Raw genomic sequence first — 18,745 nt, forward strand, 5'->3', positions numbered from 1 at the left:
TCTTCTCCAACAACACAGTTCAAAAGCATCAGTTCTTCAGCGCTTAGCTTTCTTTATGGTCCAACTCTCACATCCATATATGACTACTGGAAAAACCGTAGCTTTGACTAGATGGACCTTTGTCGGCAAAGTAATCTCTCTGCTTTTTAATATAATGTCTAGGTTTGTCATAGCATTTCTTCCAAGGAGCAAGCATCTTTTAATTTCATGGCTGCAATCACCATCTGCAGTGATTTTGGAGCCCCCAAAAATAAAGTCCTTTACTGTTTCCATTGTTTCCCCATCTATTTGCCATGAAGTAATGGGACCGGATGCCATGATCTTAGTTTTCTGAATGTTGAGTTTTAAACCAGCTTTTTCACTCTCCTCTTTCACTTTCACCAAGAGGCTCTTTAGTTCCTCTTCGCTTCTGCCATAAGGGTAGTGTCATCTGCACATCTGAGGTTATTGATATTTCTCCCTGAAATCTTGATTCCAGCTTGTGCTTCATCCAGCCCAGCATGTCACATGATGTACTCTGCATATAAGTTAAATAAGCAGGGTGACAATATACAGCCTTAATGTACTCCTTTCCCAATTTGGAACCAGTCCATTCTTCCATGTCCAGTTCTAACTGTTGCTTCTTGACCTGCATACAGATTTCTCAGGAGGAAGGTAAGGTGGTCTGGTATTCCCATCTCTAAGAATTTTCCAGTTTGTTGTGATCCACACTGTCAAAGGCTTTCATGTAGTCAATAAAGTAGAAGTAGATGTTTTTATGGAACTCTCTTGCTTTTTCAGTGATCCAACAGATCTTGTCAATTTGATCACTGGTTCCTCTGCCTTTTCTAAATCCAGCTTGAACATCTGGAAGTTCACGGTTCAGGTACTGTTGAAGTCTAGCTTGGAGAATTTTGAGCATGTGAGATGAGTGCAATTGTGTGGTAGTTTTAACATTCTTTGGCATTGCCTTTCTTTGGGTTTGGAATGAAAACTGACCTTTTTCAGTCCTGTGGCCACTGCTGAGTTTTCCAAATTTGCTGGCATATTGAATGAAGAACTTTCACAGCATCATCTTTTAGGATTTGAAATAGTTCAACTGGAATTCCATCACCTCCACTAACTTTGTTCATAATAGTGCTTCCTAAGGCCTACTTGATTCGCATTCCAGGATGTATGGCTCTAGGTGAGTGATCACACTCACACTCTGGCTCTAGGTGAGTGATCTCACCATTGTGGTTATCTGGGTCATGCAGATCTTTTTTGTATAGTTCTTCTGTGTATTCTTGCCACCTCTTCTTAATATCTTCTGCTTCTGTTAGGTCCATATTATTTCTGTCCTTTATTGAGCTCATCTTTGCATGAAATGTTCCTTTGGTATCTCTGATTTTCTTGAAGAGATCTCTGGTCTTTCCCATTCTATTGTTTTTCCTCTGTTTCTTTGCACTGATCAGTTAGGAAGGCTTTTTTATCTCCTTGCTATTCTTTGGAACCCCAGTCAGTCTTTCCCATCAGGAAGCTTCCATAAGACTCTTAACCTTATCTATCAGAGGCAGATAGAAAGCAAACCAAAGTCGTAGAAAACTAACCAAACTGATCACATGGATCACTGCCTTGTCTAACTCAATGAAACTATGAGTCATGCCATTTAGGGCCACCCAAGATGGATGGGTCATGCTGGACAGTTCTGACAAAATGTGGTTCACTGGAGAAGGGAGAAGTGAATGGCAAACCACTCCAGTAGTCTTGCCTTGAGAACAAAAATATATGACACTGAAAGATGAACTCCCCAGGTCAGTAGGTGCCCAATATGCTACTGGAGATAAGTGGACAAATAACTCCAGAAAGAATGAAGAGATGGAGCCAAGCAAAAACAACGCCCAGTTGTGGATGTGACTGGTGATGGAAGTAAAGTCCAATGCTGTAAAAAACAATATTGCATAGGAACCTGGAATGTTAGGTCCATGAATCAAGGCAAATTGGAAGTGGTCAAACAGGAGATAGCAAGAGTGAACATTGACATTTTAGGAATCAGTGAACTAAAATGGACTAGAATGGGTGAATTTAATTCAGGTGACCATTATATCTACTACTATGGGCAAGAATACCTTAGAAGAAATGGAGTAGCCCTCATTGTCAACTAAAGACTCCGAAATGCAGTACTTGGGTGCAATGCTCTACATTATTTATGATTAAATATTTAAATACATATATGTATTAAAATGTGTATGAGAATAATAAATACTGATTCAAGATTGCAGTTACCTCTATGGAGATTGAGTGAGTGAAGTCGCTCAGTCGTGTCCGACTCTGTGCGACCCCATAGACGGCAGCCCACCAGGCTCCCCCATCCCTGGGATTCTCAAGGCAAGAACACTGGAGTGGGTTGTCATTTCCTTCTCCAAAGCATAAGAGTGAAAAATGAAAGTGAAGTCACTCAGTCGTGTCCAACTCCTAGCGACCCCATGGACTGTAGCCCACCAGGCTCCTCCATCCATGGGAGTTTCCAGGCAAGAGTGCTGGAGTGGGTTGCCATTTCCTTCTCCAGGGGATCTTTCTGACCCCGGGATCGAATCCAGGTCTCCTGCATTGCAGGCAGACGCTTTACCCTCTGAGCGACCAGGGAAAGGCCAGGAAGAAGGGAGAAGGGAGGACAATTAATGTCGGCACTTCAATTCTAGCTTATGTTTTATACCTTTTTTAAAAATATGAAACAAATATAATAAAATATAATGAATGATTTAATATAGTTGACTAGTGGATCCTTGGGTGTTTGTTATATTCTATGCTTTTCTATACACTGAAAATATTTCCAATTTTAAATTGTATGTTTGATTTATTAAAAAAGGTAGGGAAGGTTTGCAATAGGGAACCTCCCACTTAGCCAAAATATCAAGTAATTTACTGTGATGGGAAAATCCCAGAAGAAAAATGGAAATGTAACGATTTTCATCTCTCCTTTCAGACACATGGATGACCACTTCACAAACCTCTACCCACAGCTGATTAAGAAACGTTCCATGTTGAATAAAGTGCAGGACTTTTTAACGTACGTATGATTAGCATCCTCTTCTCATTGCTGCTGAGGCTTCAGGGATTGAGTCTGTCATTTCAAACAGCCGTTTTCCCTTCACCCATTTCTTTTCCATTTCTAAGGCAGGACTCTGGAGTGGTTCTTATAGTTAAGTGTAACACCTCTTGTTGATAGCGTAAAAACTGGTTGCAGACAAATGCCTTCTAATTTATGCCCTTTCAGAGGTCAGGTTAATATATCACATTGTCAGCTATGACACAGCTAGAGGAAACCTCACAGTACAAGACAGGCAAAACCAAACCCCTGGATCCCTTCCACCTGGGGGCTCCTCTCCTTTAGAAATCCCCCTCCTCCCTCTCTAAGGTGCTTTCTTTTTATGGACCTAGACTCATCCTAGCTGGGGAGTTAGTGCACATCTTAAGTTATAATTCCTCACATCCTTTGAGAATATTTTTATTTTAGTAAAGCTTTCTGGAGACTAATAATTCTCAATATTCAGAATTTGTTTTACATTTGTGGGAAGGACAGACTGAGACTAATTTGGGGATAGAAGAACTCTTGGTTTGGCCCTCTAAAATATATACCTAGCAACCTGTTTGCCAGATGTGAAGGTCCTTCCGAGCATCTAGGCTAGATCTCATGAAGCACTGATACTGTGTTTTTAAATTGATCTGGAGATAGCCTGAACAAATCAGAAACTGCTTTTAGTATACAAAGTTATGTCAACTCATCTTGCATAAAGTGCAGACAACTAAAACATGAGATGAAAGGAGTATAAAACAATGACAAAAAGACTTTTTTGTAGGACAGTCATTGAGGCAGTTATTGGCAAAAACTGGAATACAACAAATCATAGACTATGAAAATGATCTGAGAGAAATATAAGCAAATACAAACCACTATATCCTTATGGATTTAGTGAAAACATTATAATGTTATATGAGATGCATTTGAATAGTCCGTCCTCAGCTTTCTTAGGTCTCAATATCACAGATAAATAAATAAATAAATATCACATCTGTGTTTCTAGATAGTTCTAGGTAAAGCATGCAGAGTTATAAAGAGAGAGTCATAGTCCTTGGGGCTTCCCTGGTGGTTCAGATGGGAAAGAATCTGTCTTCAGTGCAGGAGACTTGGGTTCAATCCCTGGGTCAAGAAGATCCCCTGGAAAAGGGAATGGCTATCTACTTTAGTATTCTTGCCTGGAGAATTCCGTGGACAGAGAAGCCTGGCAGACTGCAGTCCACGGAGTCATAGAGACTTGGACATGACTGACTGACTAACATGTTCACTTTCATAGTCCTTGGGAGAAATAAAAAATCATTTAGGATTTGCTCTGATATCTTTTCAAAATGATTGGAATGTTACAAGAGCCAGAATTTAAATTATACTAACCTTTGTGTGGGCTTAGTTGCTCAGTCGTGTCTGATTCTTTGGGACTGCATGGACTGTAGCCCACCAGCTCCTCCATTCATGGGGATTCTCCAGGCAAGAATACTGGAGTGGGTTGCCATGCCCTCCTCCAGGGGATCTTCCCAACCCAGGGATCAAACCCAGGTCTCCCACATTGCAGGCAGATTCTTTATCATCTGAGACACCAGGGAAGCCCTACACTAGCATAGGAATCTGAATATATAATCTTTAAGTGCTTGGTTTTAATTTGGCTTTGGATGAACAACCGTAGAGACCACTAGTACAAATCTAATTTGTCTTCCAGGAAGCAAGATCAGTGGACCCGGGAGAACATCAAATATTACAAGAGTGACCCATTTTGGAGACACGCAGACTATGTTATGGCACAAATGGATGGGCTGTTTGCAGGGGCAACAAAGAGAGCTGTATTAGAAGGAAAAAAGGTAAGATTTCTAGAAAGCTACTCAGGATTTATATGGTATGGCAAGAATACTGAAAATGGTCTTTAAAATTACATTCCAGTTAAGGAGAAAATCAAATTAGGACTAAAGAATAAATTTCTTGCATAGAAGTACTGTCTTATCTATCTCATTACTAGAACCTGACTCAATGTCTTACACAAAATCCAAGCCTAACACATAAATAAACCAGCTTGTTTCTGTATCCTCTCTGTCTCGTTCATGTGCCCTGGGTCAGCTTAAAGTCCGATATGAATGTACTGGCTATTTGATTAACCTACTAAAGCTAGAGTTTTAGACAATATGATAAATAAAAATGTATACATTTTTAAAAGTGTACAAGTACTATGATTTCCATCCTCCACAGCACTTGCACACACATACACACACATAAACACACACACACAACCCAGGCCCACATGTCATAATTTTTTCTGAAAAGTTTACTGAATCATTGAGGATAGAAAGGTACTGTTTAATATACTTCCAAAAATTAGGAAGAGTTTATTTCCTGGAGGTAATATATATACCACACGCACACTGGACAAAATATACAAAATGACAGTTTATAGAAAATAGGTGCAAAAAGTATTCTTAATCACATGAGCTCAGCCTTGGTAATAAAACTAGAAATACAAATTAAAACCATACTGAGAAATGCTTGTTGTTTAGTCACTAAGTTGTGTCCACTCGCTTTGTGAGCCCATGGACTGTAGTCCGCCAGACTCCTCTGTCCATGGGACTTCCCAGGCAAGAATATTGGAGTGCATTGCCATTTCCTTCTCCAGGGGATCTTCCCGAACCAGAGTTCGAACCCATGTCTCCTGCATTGGCAGGTGGATTCTTTACCACCAAGCCACCTGGAAAGCCATACTGAGAAATCTTTTCTTACTTATCAGTTTGGCAAAAATTCCAAAGTGTGAGAGCATACTGTGTTAACAGGTAATAGGGGGAAAAAAACATTTTCCTAAAAGACTGGTGGGAATACAAAATGGCATATCTGCTATGGACAGCTTGGCATCCAACACCAAAATCACATACTCATTTATCCTCTGATGCAAGATTTCCAGGATTATCACAAAGGTTCACTGGCAGCAATATAAACCTATTCATTGCAGATAATTTACGTAGTGAAAAGACTGAAAACAGCCAAAGACATGAAGACTGGCTGTACGAATGATGTGGCTGTAAACAGGAATGAGGTGTATCTCCATATACTGCTATGGACTGACCTTCAGAATCTGTTATTAAGTGTAAAAAGTAAAGACTGGTGTATATCATGTGCTGCCTTCTGCATAAGAAATTGAGATAGATAGATAATAGATGATAGATAGAGAGATGATAGATTTACACATATTTTCAAGGAGAAACAGCAATGAAAGTGTAAACCAATAACTAAAAGATAAATGAAAGGAGAATGGAGGGAGCAGAAATGAAAGCTACATTCCTCTGGATGTAACTTGTTTTTTTACATTTGACTTTGAAACCATGTAAATGCTGTTCATACTTACACAAAATTTTTGGAAGCTAAGTGATTCCTAAGACCTGAAAACGAATGCACACAAATATACTTAATACATCAAGTTCATGGTATAACCATATGGGCAACAGTTAGATGATGTCAAAACAGAGTTACTGAACTTCCCTGGTAGTCCAGTGGTTGGGACTCCACACTTTCAGTGCAGGGGGCATGAGTTCCATCCTCGGTCAGGAAACTAGGATCCCACATGCCACACAGCATGGCCAAAACAAACGAGCAAAAAACAGTTATCCTCACAAAGCAGTGCATCCTCAGTGGAATAGATGCTAAGGATAAGAAAACCACCAAAACAGAAATAGACAGCCTTGACTTGTAATCTTACTTTAGTAAAAATATTATATTGCTATTTTGAAATCTGATAGATTTTGATACATAAAGATAAAGCAAAGAAGTATATTAGATAAAAAGATTTTCAGCACAAGAAAAGTTAATGAAGTAAACATGCTGTGTATTTTTTAATTAACATATAGGTAGGAAATCATTACTTTTGGCTTCCTTAATTTAAAAAAAATGTACGTTTCCTTTCTTTGTCCCTTGAAAAAGCCTAGAAGTAATGACAATAGCCTTGACCCAGCAGCATTTAGTCTTCCCCAGGAGAATATGGTCTATCTTAAACAAGACATAGAAGCACTAGCCATGGAGAAAAAGATTGGGAAATTTGACTAATTAAAATAAGAATTTCTTTTTATCAAAAAACAATATAGAGAGTGAAAAGATAAGCTGCAAACCAGGGGAAGATATTTGCAATGCATTTAACTAACAAAGGATTTGTATCTAAAATACATAAAGAATGTCAACAAATTTTTAAAAAGAACATACCCAGTAGAAAAATGGGTAACGGGCACAAAACATCAACAGGAACTTCACAGCAGAGGAAGCACAAATGACCAATACACATGTGAAGAAATGCACGATTTCAAGGAAATGCATCATAAAGCCACAGTGAAATCCTATTACACACCAGAACTGGGAAATCCCAACCACTACTGGTGTAAGTAAACTCTTACAACCACTTTGGAAAAGGATGGGACATTACTTGAAACATTTGAGGTTAATACATATTCTACAACCTGGCAGACCCACTCAGAGATTAGATACAGTCTTGAACATGGGGTCCACATATGTAAAAGTTCACAGCATCATTGTTTACTGTGAGCTGTAAACGTCTCAAATGCTTATCCTAAGTATATTGTGATACCGTATGTTCATGTAATGTGATACCATATGGGAATGAACATGAACGAACCGTTTCCACACTGTCGACATTGATCCATGTCAAAAAATAATTTTGAGCAAGGGAATGCACATGATATGATTCTATTTATCCATATTCTAAACCAGGCAAAGTTTTAAAAATATATTGCCTAGGGATTTATACATAGATGATAAAATGATAGGAAAGCAAGGAATGAACAACTTGAAATTTAGCAGAGTGGTTACTGCTGATGGGGAACAGAAATGAGATTGGTGACTTTCTAAGGCACAGCTGATAGTCTATTTAAAACAGTCTATTTTTTAACTGGGATGCAGGTACATAGGAGTTTATTTTTATTATTTTTTCTTAAAATGTGCATTTACATCTTCATTCTTTCATATGTATGATATCATTCTTGATTTTTAAAATAAATGCAAAAAATTTAAAGGCAAATTACAAACTGAAAAAATCTTGCAATTCATGTCAGACTTAAAGAGCTCTTAAAAGTAGATAAAAAAGAATAACCTAGTAGAAAAATAAAGCATGTTAACAGTTCACAAAAAGTAAATCCAAAGATTCTTAAATATATATTCAGCTGTATTCATAAATGCCAAGATAAACTACAGTGAGGGGACTTCCCTGGCAGTCTAGTGGCTAAGACTTTGTCTTCCAGTGCAGGGGGTTCGATCCCTGGTTGGGGAACTAAGATCCTACATGCCTCATGGCCAAAAAAAAAAAAAAACACATAAAACAGAAGCAATATTGTAACAAATTCAATAAAGACTTTAAAAATGGTCTACATTAAATGTAGCTACCAGATACTGTTTTTTCCTTATCAACTTGGAAATAAACTAATTGTTTAATTCGTTGTTGAGGCTGTAATAGTATAATTGAAATAAGCCCTGTGAAGATAATATGGAAATATCTATTAAAATCAAAATCATCTTTAGAAATCTGTTCTACACAGATTATAATATAATGTGTGTTCTACACACATTATTATAGAAAATAATGTGTCCAAGGCTCATTATTGGAAGATTGTCTTTAATAGTAAAAGACTAGAAACCACCTGAAAGTCCATCAATAAAATACTGATTAAAAACATTATAATGCATCCATTCATAGACATACTGTTTAAAAGAATGAAGAAGATTTTTACATCCAATATGGAACGGTCCCCAAGACACCAAAAGATACGAAGAGGGAAAAAAAAAAAATCAAGGTGAAAAGAAGCACATAAAATATATTATTATTTATGTTTTAAAAAATGTATTTGTAAGACATTTTAAAAAGATCCCTTGGAGAGGGCATGGCAACCCATTCCAGTATTCTTGCGTGGAGAATCCCCATGAACAGAGGAGCCTGGTAGGCTACAGTCCATAGGGTTGCAGAATTGTACACGACTGAAGCAACTTAGCACAGCACAAGGCATTTTTAAAAGTCTAAAGAGATACACTAGAAACCAAGTGGTAAGCTGGAGATAGGATTGAGGTTTGAGCAAACAGAGAAGAGGAGTGAAAAGAATTTCCACTATAAATCTTATGGCAACCCACTCCAGTGTTCTTTCCCAGGAAGTCCCATGGACAGGGAAGCCTGGCAGGCTACAGTCCATGGGGTCACAGAGTCAGACATGACTGGCCATGCACACATGTATCACTTGTGCCAAGACTGAAAAAATCTGCAGTAGAGAAATGCAAGCAGAGTGCTCTGTTTTCCTTTCCTAGGACCCACTCTTCGAATCTGTGGATAAAAGGCTAAAATGTCTCGTAAACTATAAAGTAATAAAAATTATTTTATAAAGTACAAAAAAATCTTGGTATCTGTTACATGAGGGACTCTTCACAAAGGAATACCTAACAAGGGGAACCCTCCCAATAGAAAATGACATGTGATAGTAACAAATCAATGTTAAGTGCAGTCTTTGTCTTTCCCCAGCCCATGACCCTGTTCCAGATTCAGTTCCTGAATGCTATTGGAGACCTGCTGGATCTGATTCCCTCACTTTCTCCCACAAAAAACTCCAGCCTGAAGTTTTTTAAGAGATGGGACATGGGACATTGCTCTGCCCTTATTAAGGTGAGTCACTCGGTAGCCTTTCTCTTTGTCCTTCTTCTGGTCCATGGAGATTCTTTCTATATGTCACCCAAACATGGCATCTCACCACCCCTGCTGTAGTTACATATCACCTCATGGGTTCCTCTGTCATGGAAGTTAAGAACTGGAAGGAACTGATAGAGGGAATTGGATGTACATGATGTTAAAGAACCCACCTGCCACTGCAGGTTCAATCTCTGAGTCAGCAAGATCCCCTGGAGGAGAGCATGGCAACCCACTTCAGTATTCTTGCCTGGAGAATCCCATGGACAGAGGACCCTGGCAGGCTACAGTCCATGGGGTCGCAAAAAATCAGACACGACTGAAGCAACTTAGCATGCACACAGCACTTCTGTTTCTTCCATCATTTTTCTCATGCTGTATGTACCTGCCACTCCTACCTTCTAGAATCTTCCATTTTGGAAGCTAGGACAGAATCTGTCTTGTGTACATTAAAGGTTAATTTTCCACTACCAAATATAGCAATAAACACCTCAGTAGATGTATATTTCCCACATTTGCAGTCAGTTTTCTGTTTACTTCACTGTGATTCTGGCTACAGGTTCTTCCTGGATTTGAGAACATCTTTTTTGCTCACTCAAGCTGGTACACATATGCAGCCATGCTCAGGATATATAAACACTGGGACTTCAACATCGTTGATAAAGACACCAGCAGCAGTCGCCTCTCTTTCAGCAGTTACCCAGGTAACTAAATTTAGAGAGACATCTCAGTACTTTGAGTCCTATTTCCAGATGAAACCTTGGTGATTCAGAGTAACTGGAATGGATGAATAAATGTTTAGTGATTAGCATATATTAATAAAAACTGGTTTTTAGAGTGCTGTTTGAAGATATATAACTCTATTACTTTTACTTAAAGTACTATGTCATAAACTATGTTAAGAGGATTGCCAGAAATTCACTTCTACAAATGCCAACTGAGTATTAAGTACAAGTCACTTTCTGAGGCTCTGAAGTGGAAGCAAAGATGAGCAAGAAAGATCCTGATTGCAATTTCTCCTTGAGAGCCTGTCTCCAGTTCTCTTTTTTATGATTTTTTTAGTCGAAGTATGGTTGATTTACCCATTTCTTGTATTCTTTGCAATATCCACAGGACTTTACCTAGCGTATGGCAAAAAATAAATTCAGCAAAAAATAAATTTTTGCTGAATGAATGAGTGAATGAATGTACAAGCTTATAGGTCTTATACTAACAAGATAAATAAAATACAGATAAGAATAATATTACTGCTGAATACTGTATAGGCTACAAAAGCAGTGTTAGAAATGTTGTGAGTATTCAAAATAGGGATAACTCACATCTGATTGTTGGGAAAAGGAAAAAAGTTGAGATTTGAGATGAACTATGAATGATGACTAGAATTTGAGCAAGTAGAGATGGATGAGAAGGGACAATCTTTGTAGAATAGGAGTTGCAAACTCCTATGCCTAAAGCAGGGGGCTTCCCAGGGGGCTCATGCTTGCAATGGGCTTCCTAGGTGGTGCTAATGGTAAAGAACCACTTGCCAATGCAGGAGACATTAGAGGTGTGGGTTTGATCCCTGGGTTAAGAAGATCTAAAGGCATGGCAACCCACTCCAGTATTCCTGCCTGGAGAATCCCATGGACAGAGGAGCCTGGTCGGCTACAGTCCATGGAGCCACAGAGTTGGACACAAATGAAGAGACTGAGCATGCACATATGCATGCCTAAAGGAGACAAGAAGATGATATAAGTGAATAAAAGGGATCAGTAAAAGTAAATAGAAGTGGAAACAATTGTAGCAAAGACAGGGTCCATTGAAAGGGAGTCAGCTGTTCAGCACCTACTAACCATTGTCACCCGGACACGTCCTGGAGATCAGTATTTCCATATCCTCTAGCTTCTCAAGAGAGAAATATGGATTTAAAAAACAAAACCCACTGTGTAAACCCCTAAAATTGTATCTGATAGCTGGAATTGCCCCCAACAGCTGGTTTGCAACCTCTTCAGAAAACATCACCAGCAAAAAGACAAGGGGGAAGTTCTTACCAAACATCCAAGTGTCCTATAGGGATATGATGTGGATACTAACCTCTAATTACAAATATGCAACTTACAGGGTGGTTATACCAACTACCTGTCATATCTACCTTTGAAAGAGTATTTTTGTCTGAGTATTATTGCCTCTTCTGGTTCTGTTGTTCTTGATAATACTAGCTTTACCCTATCAGGAATTCTGACCAGGGGAATAGTGGTCTGTTTTACTGTCCTTGTGATCTGATCCTTCCTTTGAGATCACTTGGATTTCATCTTTGTTGTTGTTTGCTGAATTGTTTTAGTATTGAGGGGGACTGAGGACTCCTTTCTGCAAGTTAGACCATGATTTGATTCTTTGTTCCAAAATTTAAGGACAGCAAGATACTGAGACAATGAACCATTCCTATTCTTCCTCCTATTTTTGATAAAATGCAAAATTCAACAGCTACCTGAAATCTTTGCTTTCAAAACTCTCCAATCTTAACAGTCCTGGATCCCAAAAGTAGTGAGGGAGAAGGACATGGAGGAATTTCGTATGAAAACGTTTGGCTTGCTAATATTTGCATATATTGTTGTTGTTTGATCGCTTACTTGTGTCTGACTCTTTGCGACCCATGGACTGCAGCACACCAGGCTTCCCTGTCCTTCCATCTCCTGGAGGTTGTTCAAACTCATGTCCATTGAGTCGGTGATGCCATTCAACCATGTCATCCTCTGTTGTCCCCATTCTCCTCCTGCCTTCAGTCTTCCCCAGTATCAGGGTCTTTTCCAGTGAGTTGGCTCTTCGAGTCAGCCAAAGTATTGGAACTTCAGCTTCAGCATCAGTCCTTCCAATGAATATTCAGGGTTGATTTCCTTCCAGAATAGACAGATACAGAAGTATATATATAACTGAGAGAAAACAAAAGACATCTTTCTTACTCCAAGATGTTTTTATAGGAGCCAGTAGAGCAGTGTAATTCATAATTTCTCTAACTAAACTGCTTTGTTCTCAACAGCAAACATGAAAACCACATAGAATTTTATTTATATTACAAAGAATTTTTTAATTAAGGGATCAGTCACATCGGATTCATTCAATAGGTGTGGAACTAAGCTTTGCCGTGAACTCTATGCCATGTGAAGGTGCTGTTGATCCCAGAAAAGAAGCTGGGTGACTTGTTTTTTTTTTGGTGGAGGAATGCCACGGTAGATTGAGTGAATTAGGATCATGATGTTGGTTTTGTACTCAGAGTAGCAGGACCTGGAAGTTCTTCCTAATATGGATAAATATACTAAGAATTGTTGAGTCAGAACTGATAGATCAAGTCATGATATAATTTATTCATCTACAATTTTCCATTAAAATGTGCTAGACAGAGTGTTTGTGATGAAAAACAGGACAAATGGTCTCTATTCTAACAAAATTTTACCTTCTTGTAAAAAATAGAGACAAATAAAAGAAAGCAATGCTTAAAGTGTGATTTGTGTAATAATAGGGAAGAGTAGTTTGGGGACGATGAGAAAACTTTTAAGAGAAAGTAAAGTTTATGTTAAGACACAAAAGCAAGTATAAATTAGGCAGACCAATCGGGATATGTGATGGAATGTGATGGAATGTTCCACATGGAACATAGCACATGTAAAAGCCTGTAGGCAAGAAAAAGTTCAGAGAAGCCCAGAGGGAGGGAATGAAGGGCAATGCAAGACCATTAAAGTGACAAGTGAAAGTGACATTAATAGATTTGCATTTTAAAATTACAAAATGCCAAGCTCCTGAGCGCTGGACAAGAGAGGCTTCCAACAGAACATGTAGAAGTGTGAGGCAACAATCCAGGCAACTCAAACCATGTAACGTGTTATAGCTCAATATATGGAGAGAAGATTGATATTCATCTTCAAGAAGAAAAAAAATATGACTGCTGAATTACTAGAGCAGATCTTGGCTTTCTGTATATTCCTGTTGTTCCTGCCAAAATCCTTGAGGGATAATTGCCTAGTAAGAATTATTACAAGGGCACTCTCAAAACTGTCCTCCAGCATAGGGGGATAGGAGGAGCATTAGTAATCCTTCACACTGCCTTGGTCAATATTGCAAAAGGATTTGCTTACCCCAGCACACCCAGACTTATTCAAGCCAATCTCGTGCTCTGGGTTCACCAAGAGTCCCAGCTGACTTCATAAAAATAGAGGAGGTTATTCAAGGAAACAAATTAATATAATATCCCCCATTTTAATCTAGAAAGGTTTTAAGGCAGTGTCCAGGATGACAGAGTAGAAAAATTCTGAACTCATGGGCTCTCATGGACACACTAAATCTACAGCTAAGTATGGAACATTTCCCTCTGAAAAAGATCAGAAAACTAGACAAAATGCTCCCCACAACACAAAATAAAAGAAACACACTGAGGCAGGTAGGAGAGGCAGAGACAGGTCTTGCAAAAGACCTCTCCTTACTGTATGCAGCAACACTGGACAAGGACTCATGAGCCTGCCGCTTCTCCAGGAGAAGTAAGGGATTGGAGCCCCACCCCAGGCACCCCAACCCTTGGGGTCTGCCCCAGAAAGATGAGCCCCCAAAACTCCTGGCTTAGAGACCCAACAGGGCTGAGCTCCAAGGGTTCCAAAGTGCTATAGGAATGTGAAATTCCCCTATTAAAGGATTTTGCATGTGGTCTTACCCCCAGAGCGAGCTGAGTAACAGTAGCTTGGAAAGGGCCATACGTGAAGGAGATTCGTTGTCAATCTAAAGGCATCAGCTGGAGAGGCAGGGGACAATTGAAAAGCTCCTGGGCTCCCCTGGTAGCTCAGTGGTAAAGAATCTGCTTGCCAGTGCAGGGGATGCGGGTTCGATCCCTGGTCTGGGAAGATCCCACATGCCGCAGAGCAACTAAACCTGTATGCCACAGCTACTGAGCCTGTGCTCTAGAGCCAGGGAGCCACAACTACCAAGCCTGTGTGCCCTAGAGCCCGTGCTCCACCAAGAGAGAAGCCACAGCAATGAGAAGCCCATGCACTGCAATTAGAGAGTAGCCCCCACTTGCCTCAACTAGAGAAAAGCTTGCACAGCAACCAAAATCCAGCATAGCCAAAAATAAATAAATAAGAGCAAAAAAAAAAAAAAAACCCTCCCGAAGGCAGAGGCACTCATGGACCTGGTTGTTGCACTCTCCACCTAGCACGCTAGAACAGGTTGGTGAGCTTGGATACAATACCCTCCCAACTGCCTAGCTAAGCAGGCAGGGGTGGATGGTGGTGACACCGTCCCAGGTCCTGGCTGAAGTCTGCAGGTACAGTGGTTGCGCCACTCCCCCACCTCCTGGCTGGGGCTGGAGAGCTGTCTTTCTGAAGCCAGTGAGCGTGCTCCAGCTGCTACACTCCTCATCAGTCTTGCTAAAGCCGCTGAGCACGTGCAATCCACACAGGGGACACCCTTTGATCCCTCGGCCTTGCTGGCCAAGGACACTGGCATTCCTGAGCTCCACAGGGCTGTAACCATCAGAAAGACAATTCTCAGCAGGCAAACATCCCCGGGGCACTGCACAGACAGCAAGTGGAAATAAAACCCAAGTATTCCTGTGAAAAAGACCTATTTACTTAGCCTGGAGCTTCAGCTTCAGACAGGCTTCAGGTTTTCCACCCCTCTAGAGGCTCAGGAGACATAGCCAGGGAACATAAGCTGGGAGACATCATGCTGGCACACCCCCTTGGCCTCACTATAGCTCGGGAACACTTCCCAGATAAAAGGTTATACACTGGGACTTCCCTGGTGGTCCAGTGGATAAGAATCTGCTGTCCATGCAGGGGCAACAGGTTTGAGCCCTTGTCCGGGAAGATTCCACATGCCACAGGGCAGCTAAGCCTGTGTGCCACAACTACTGAAGCCCATGTGCCTAGAGCCCATGCTTTGCAACAAGAGAAGCCACCATAATGAGAAGCCCATGTACTGCAAATAGAGAAAGCCTGCTTGCAGCAACACAGACCCAGCACAGCCAAAAATTAATTAATTAATTTGAAAAGCAGTTAAAAAAAAAAAGTTTATATACTTCTCTGGATCCTTAGTTTCTGCCACCATCACTAGGCACTCCTGGAAGAGGAAATGGCAGCCCACTGCAGTATTCTTGCCTGGAAAATTCCATGGACAGAGGCTACAGTCCATGGGGTTGCAAAAGAATCAGACACGACTTAAACAGACAACACATATGTAAAATAGATGACTAATAAGGACCTTACTGTATGACACAGGGAACTCTACTCAATATCTCTAATGGATGTGGGGAAAAGTGAACCTTTGTACACTGGCTGGTGGAAATCTGTATTGGTGCAGCCACCATGGGAAACAGTATGGAAGTTCCTCTAACACTACAGCTATCATATGACCCAGCAATTCCACTCCTGGATACATATCCAAAAAAAAAAAAGCCAGAAACACTACCTTGAAAAGATATGTGCCCCTCAGTGTTCATAGCAGCATTATTTACAATTTCTAAGACATAGAAGCAACCTAAGTGTTCATCAACAGATGACTGATAGAGAAGATGTGGTATATATGTTATATATATATATTTATATATATACACACACACACACAATGGAATACAACTCAGCCATAAAAAGAATGAAATTTTGCCATTTGGAACAATATGGGTGGACTTGAAAGGCATTACGCTAAGTGAATTATTTCACTTATGTCAGAGAGAGAAAGACAAATACTATATGAAATCACTTATATGTGGCCTCTAAAACAATATAAATTAGTGAATATAACAAGAAAAGAAGACTCATAGATATAGAGAACAAACTAGTTGTTACTAGTGGGGAGGAGAGAGGGTTTACAGAGGGTAGGGGGACTGGGAGGTACAAGCTATAGGGTGTAAGATAGGTTACATTTTACAACTCAGGGAATACATCAAAGTGTAGCCTTTAGAAATTATATTAAAAATAAAATTTGTTCATGTCAAAAAAAAAGATCTATTGATTTCTATTGCATTGAAGCTTTAAATTAATCAGAGAGAATCAACATGTCAGTAAACCTGAGTCTTCCCATCCACAAATATTGTTTCTTTATTTATTTAGGTCTTCTTCTTTAATTTGAGCAATTTTTTGGTAGTTTTTAGTATATTGGTCTTACATACCTTAAACTAATTTGAATCCTAAGTGAATTTTGATGCTACTGTCATCAGATTCGGTTTTTTATTCCCTTTTCCAATTGTTCATTGCTTGTATGTATGCATTAGTTATCTATCACCATGTAACAAGTCATGACCCAAACTTGTGACTTGAAGGAATGACAGTAATTGTTTAGCATTTCATAGTCTCTATGGATAAGGAATTTAGATAGGGCCCAGTTAGGATGGCTTGTGTCTACAAAGACCCGGAGACTGAGGGGCTGAAATCTCTGATAACTTAACTGAAGCGAAAGGATGTACTTCCAAGGTGACTCACTTCCATGGTCAAAAAGATGCTGCTGACAAATCGATTCCCTTCCATGGGCCTCTCTGTAGAACTGCTCAAGTATTCTTGAAAAAGGGCTCCTGGTTCCCCCAAACCAAGTGATCCATAAGAACAAGGCAGAAACAGCAGTGACTATTATGACCTAGTCTCAGAAGTCACATGCTGTCACTTCCACCACATTCATTAGAAAGAGGTTGTTAATGATTAGTCCACACTCAAGAAGAGGACGTTAGAATCTATCTTTTTAAGGGAAAATTGCCAAGGAATTGTGGAAATTTAAAAACCATCACAATATTGAAATACTATTTTTTGTATATTTACTTTTTATCTTGAGAATTTTCTAAGTTCATTTATCATTCTAATAGCTTTTTTTTTTTTTTTTTTTTTTTGGTAGATTTCTTGGGATTTTTCTAGATGCCTCATCAGCCCATCTCTGTAGGAAGACACTTTTACTTCCCCCTTACCTTCTCTGTCTTTGTTTTCTTCCATGAGTGCACTGGATAAGACCTCCACGACTGTAGACTATAGACTAGAAGTGGCATGGAAATCCTTGCCTAGTTCCTGATCTTAAGTGAAAAAGTATGCAGTCATTACCATCAAGTATGATGTTAATTGTAGGCTTTTTGTAGATACCCTCTATAAGGTTAAAGAGGATTCTGTCTCTTACTACTTTTCTTTATGTTTCTATCAATGAATAAGTGCTGCACTTCATGCAATTCTCATTTTCTATTAAAATGATCACCTGATTTTCATCTTGTATTCATATAGTGAGTTCCATTGATTAATTTTCAGATGTTAAATCAACTTGGCATTCCTTGGGTAAGCCCCAATTAATCATACTGTTACCCTGGAGAAGGAAATGGCAACCCACTGCAACATTCTTGCCTGAGAAATCCCATGGAGAGAGGAGCCTGGCGGGCTACAGTCCTTGGGGTCACAAGAGTCAGATGTGACTGAGTGACTAAGCCACCGCCACCGTACAGTTTACCATTTTTACTTGTGGGAGGAATCATCCAATTTCTTTGTGTTGCTATTGGAATGTTCACCCTATGAACATTTTTATTGCCTTTTAATGCACCTTACCCAAATGTTTGCCATATTAACAAAAGTCTCACAAGCGCTCCTCTTCGAAGCCTTCCTTAACTTTCAGGCAGAGCCAGCTACCCCTCCTTTCAGCTTCCCTGGTGCCTGTGGGTAACTTCTTCAAAGCCCATGTTCCGTATTCATGTCTGCATCCCCAGGGCCAGTACAGAGGCTTGCATATGGTAATCATTGAATAAATATTTATGGAGGCAAGGAAGGAGGAAAAAGATAATGGAAAGAAAAAGGAAAGGAGACAGCAGACAGATTACAGACAACCCATCCTGATGTGGACATGTGGAAACTGGAGAGAGAAAGATGGGAAATTCAGTGAGAGGTGGAGAAGGGCCTGCTGAAGAGAGCATCATCTCTATCACAGTCTCACTGACTTTTCTTCATCCTGCCCTCCCCCCCTTTTTTTTTAAATAAACTGCATGTTTTTAAAACTAATTTATTTAGCACCCTCCCTTTATACTGTTGATTTGAAAACAAGAGTCT

General features: G+C 39.7%; 1 protein-coding gene across 4 annotated transcripts in view; it reads left to right on the forward strand.

Annotated features, from left to right (window-relative positions):
- The window catches only part of PLBD1 (phospholipase B domain containing 1), an 89,193-nt gene that overhangs the window by 47,238 nt on the left and 23,210 nt on the right, over window positions 1-18,745 (forward strand). For all 4 annotated transcript variants that reach the window (XM_070790047.1, XM_070790045.1, XM_070790048.1 and 1 more), the window contains exons 3-6: window positions 2,945-3,028; window positions 4,731-4,869; window positions 9,555-9,695; window positions 10,276-10,420. In XM_070790047.1, the coding sequence (XP_070646148.1) occupies window positions 2,945-3,028; window positions 4,731-4,869; window positions 9,555-9,695; window positions 10,276-10,420 (509 nt within the window). The remainder of the gene's footprint in view (window positions 1-2,944; window positions 3,029-4,730; window positions 4,870-9,554; window positions 9,696-10,275; window positions 10,421-18,745) is intronic.

The sequence above is a fragment of the Bos indicus genome, chromosome 5 (genome assembly GCF_029378745.1).
Source record: "Bos indicus isolate NIAB-ARS_2022 breed Sahiwal x Tharparkar chromosome 5, NIAB-ARS_B.indTharparkar_mat_pri_1.0, whole genome shotgun sequence".
Taxonomy (NCBI): Eukaryota; Metazoa; Chordata; class Mammalia; order Artiodactyla; family Bovidae; genus Bos; species Bos indicus.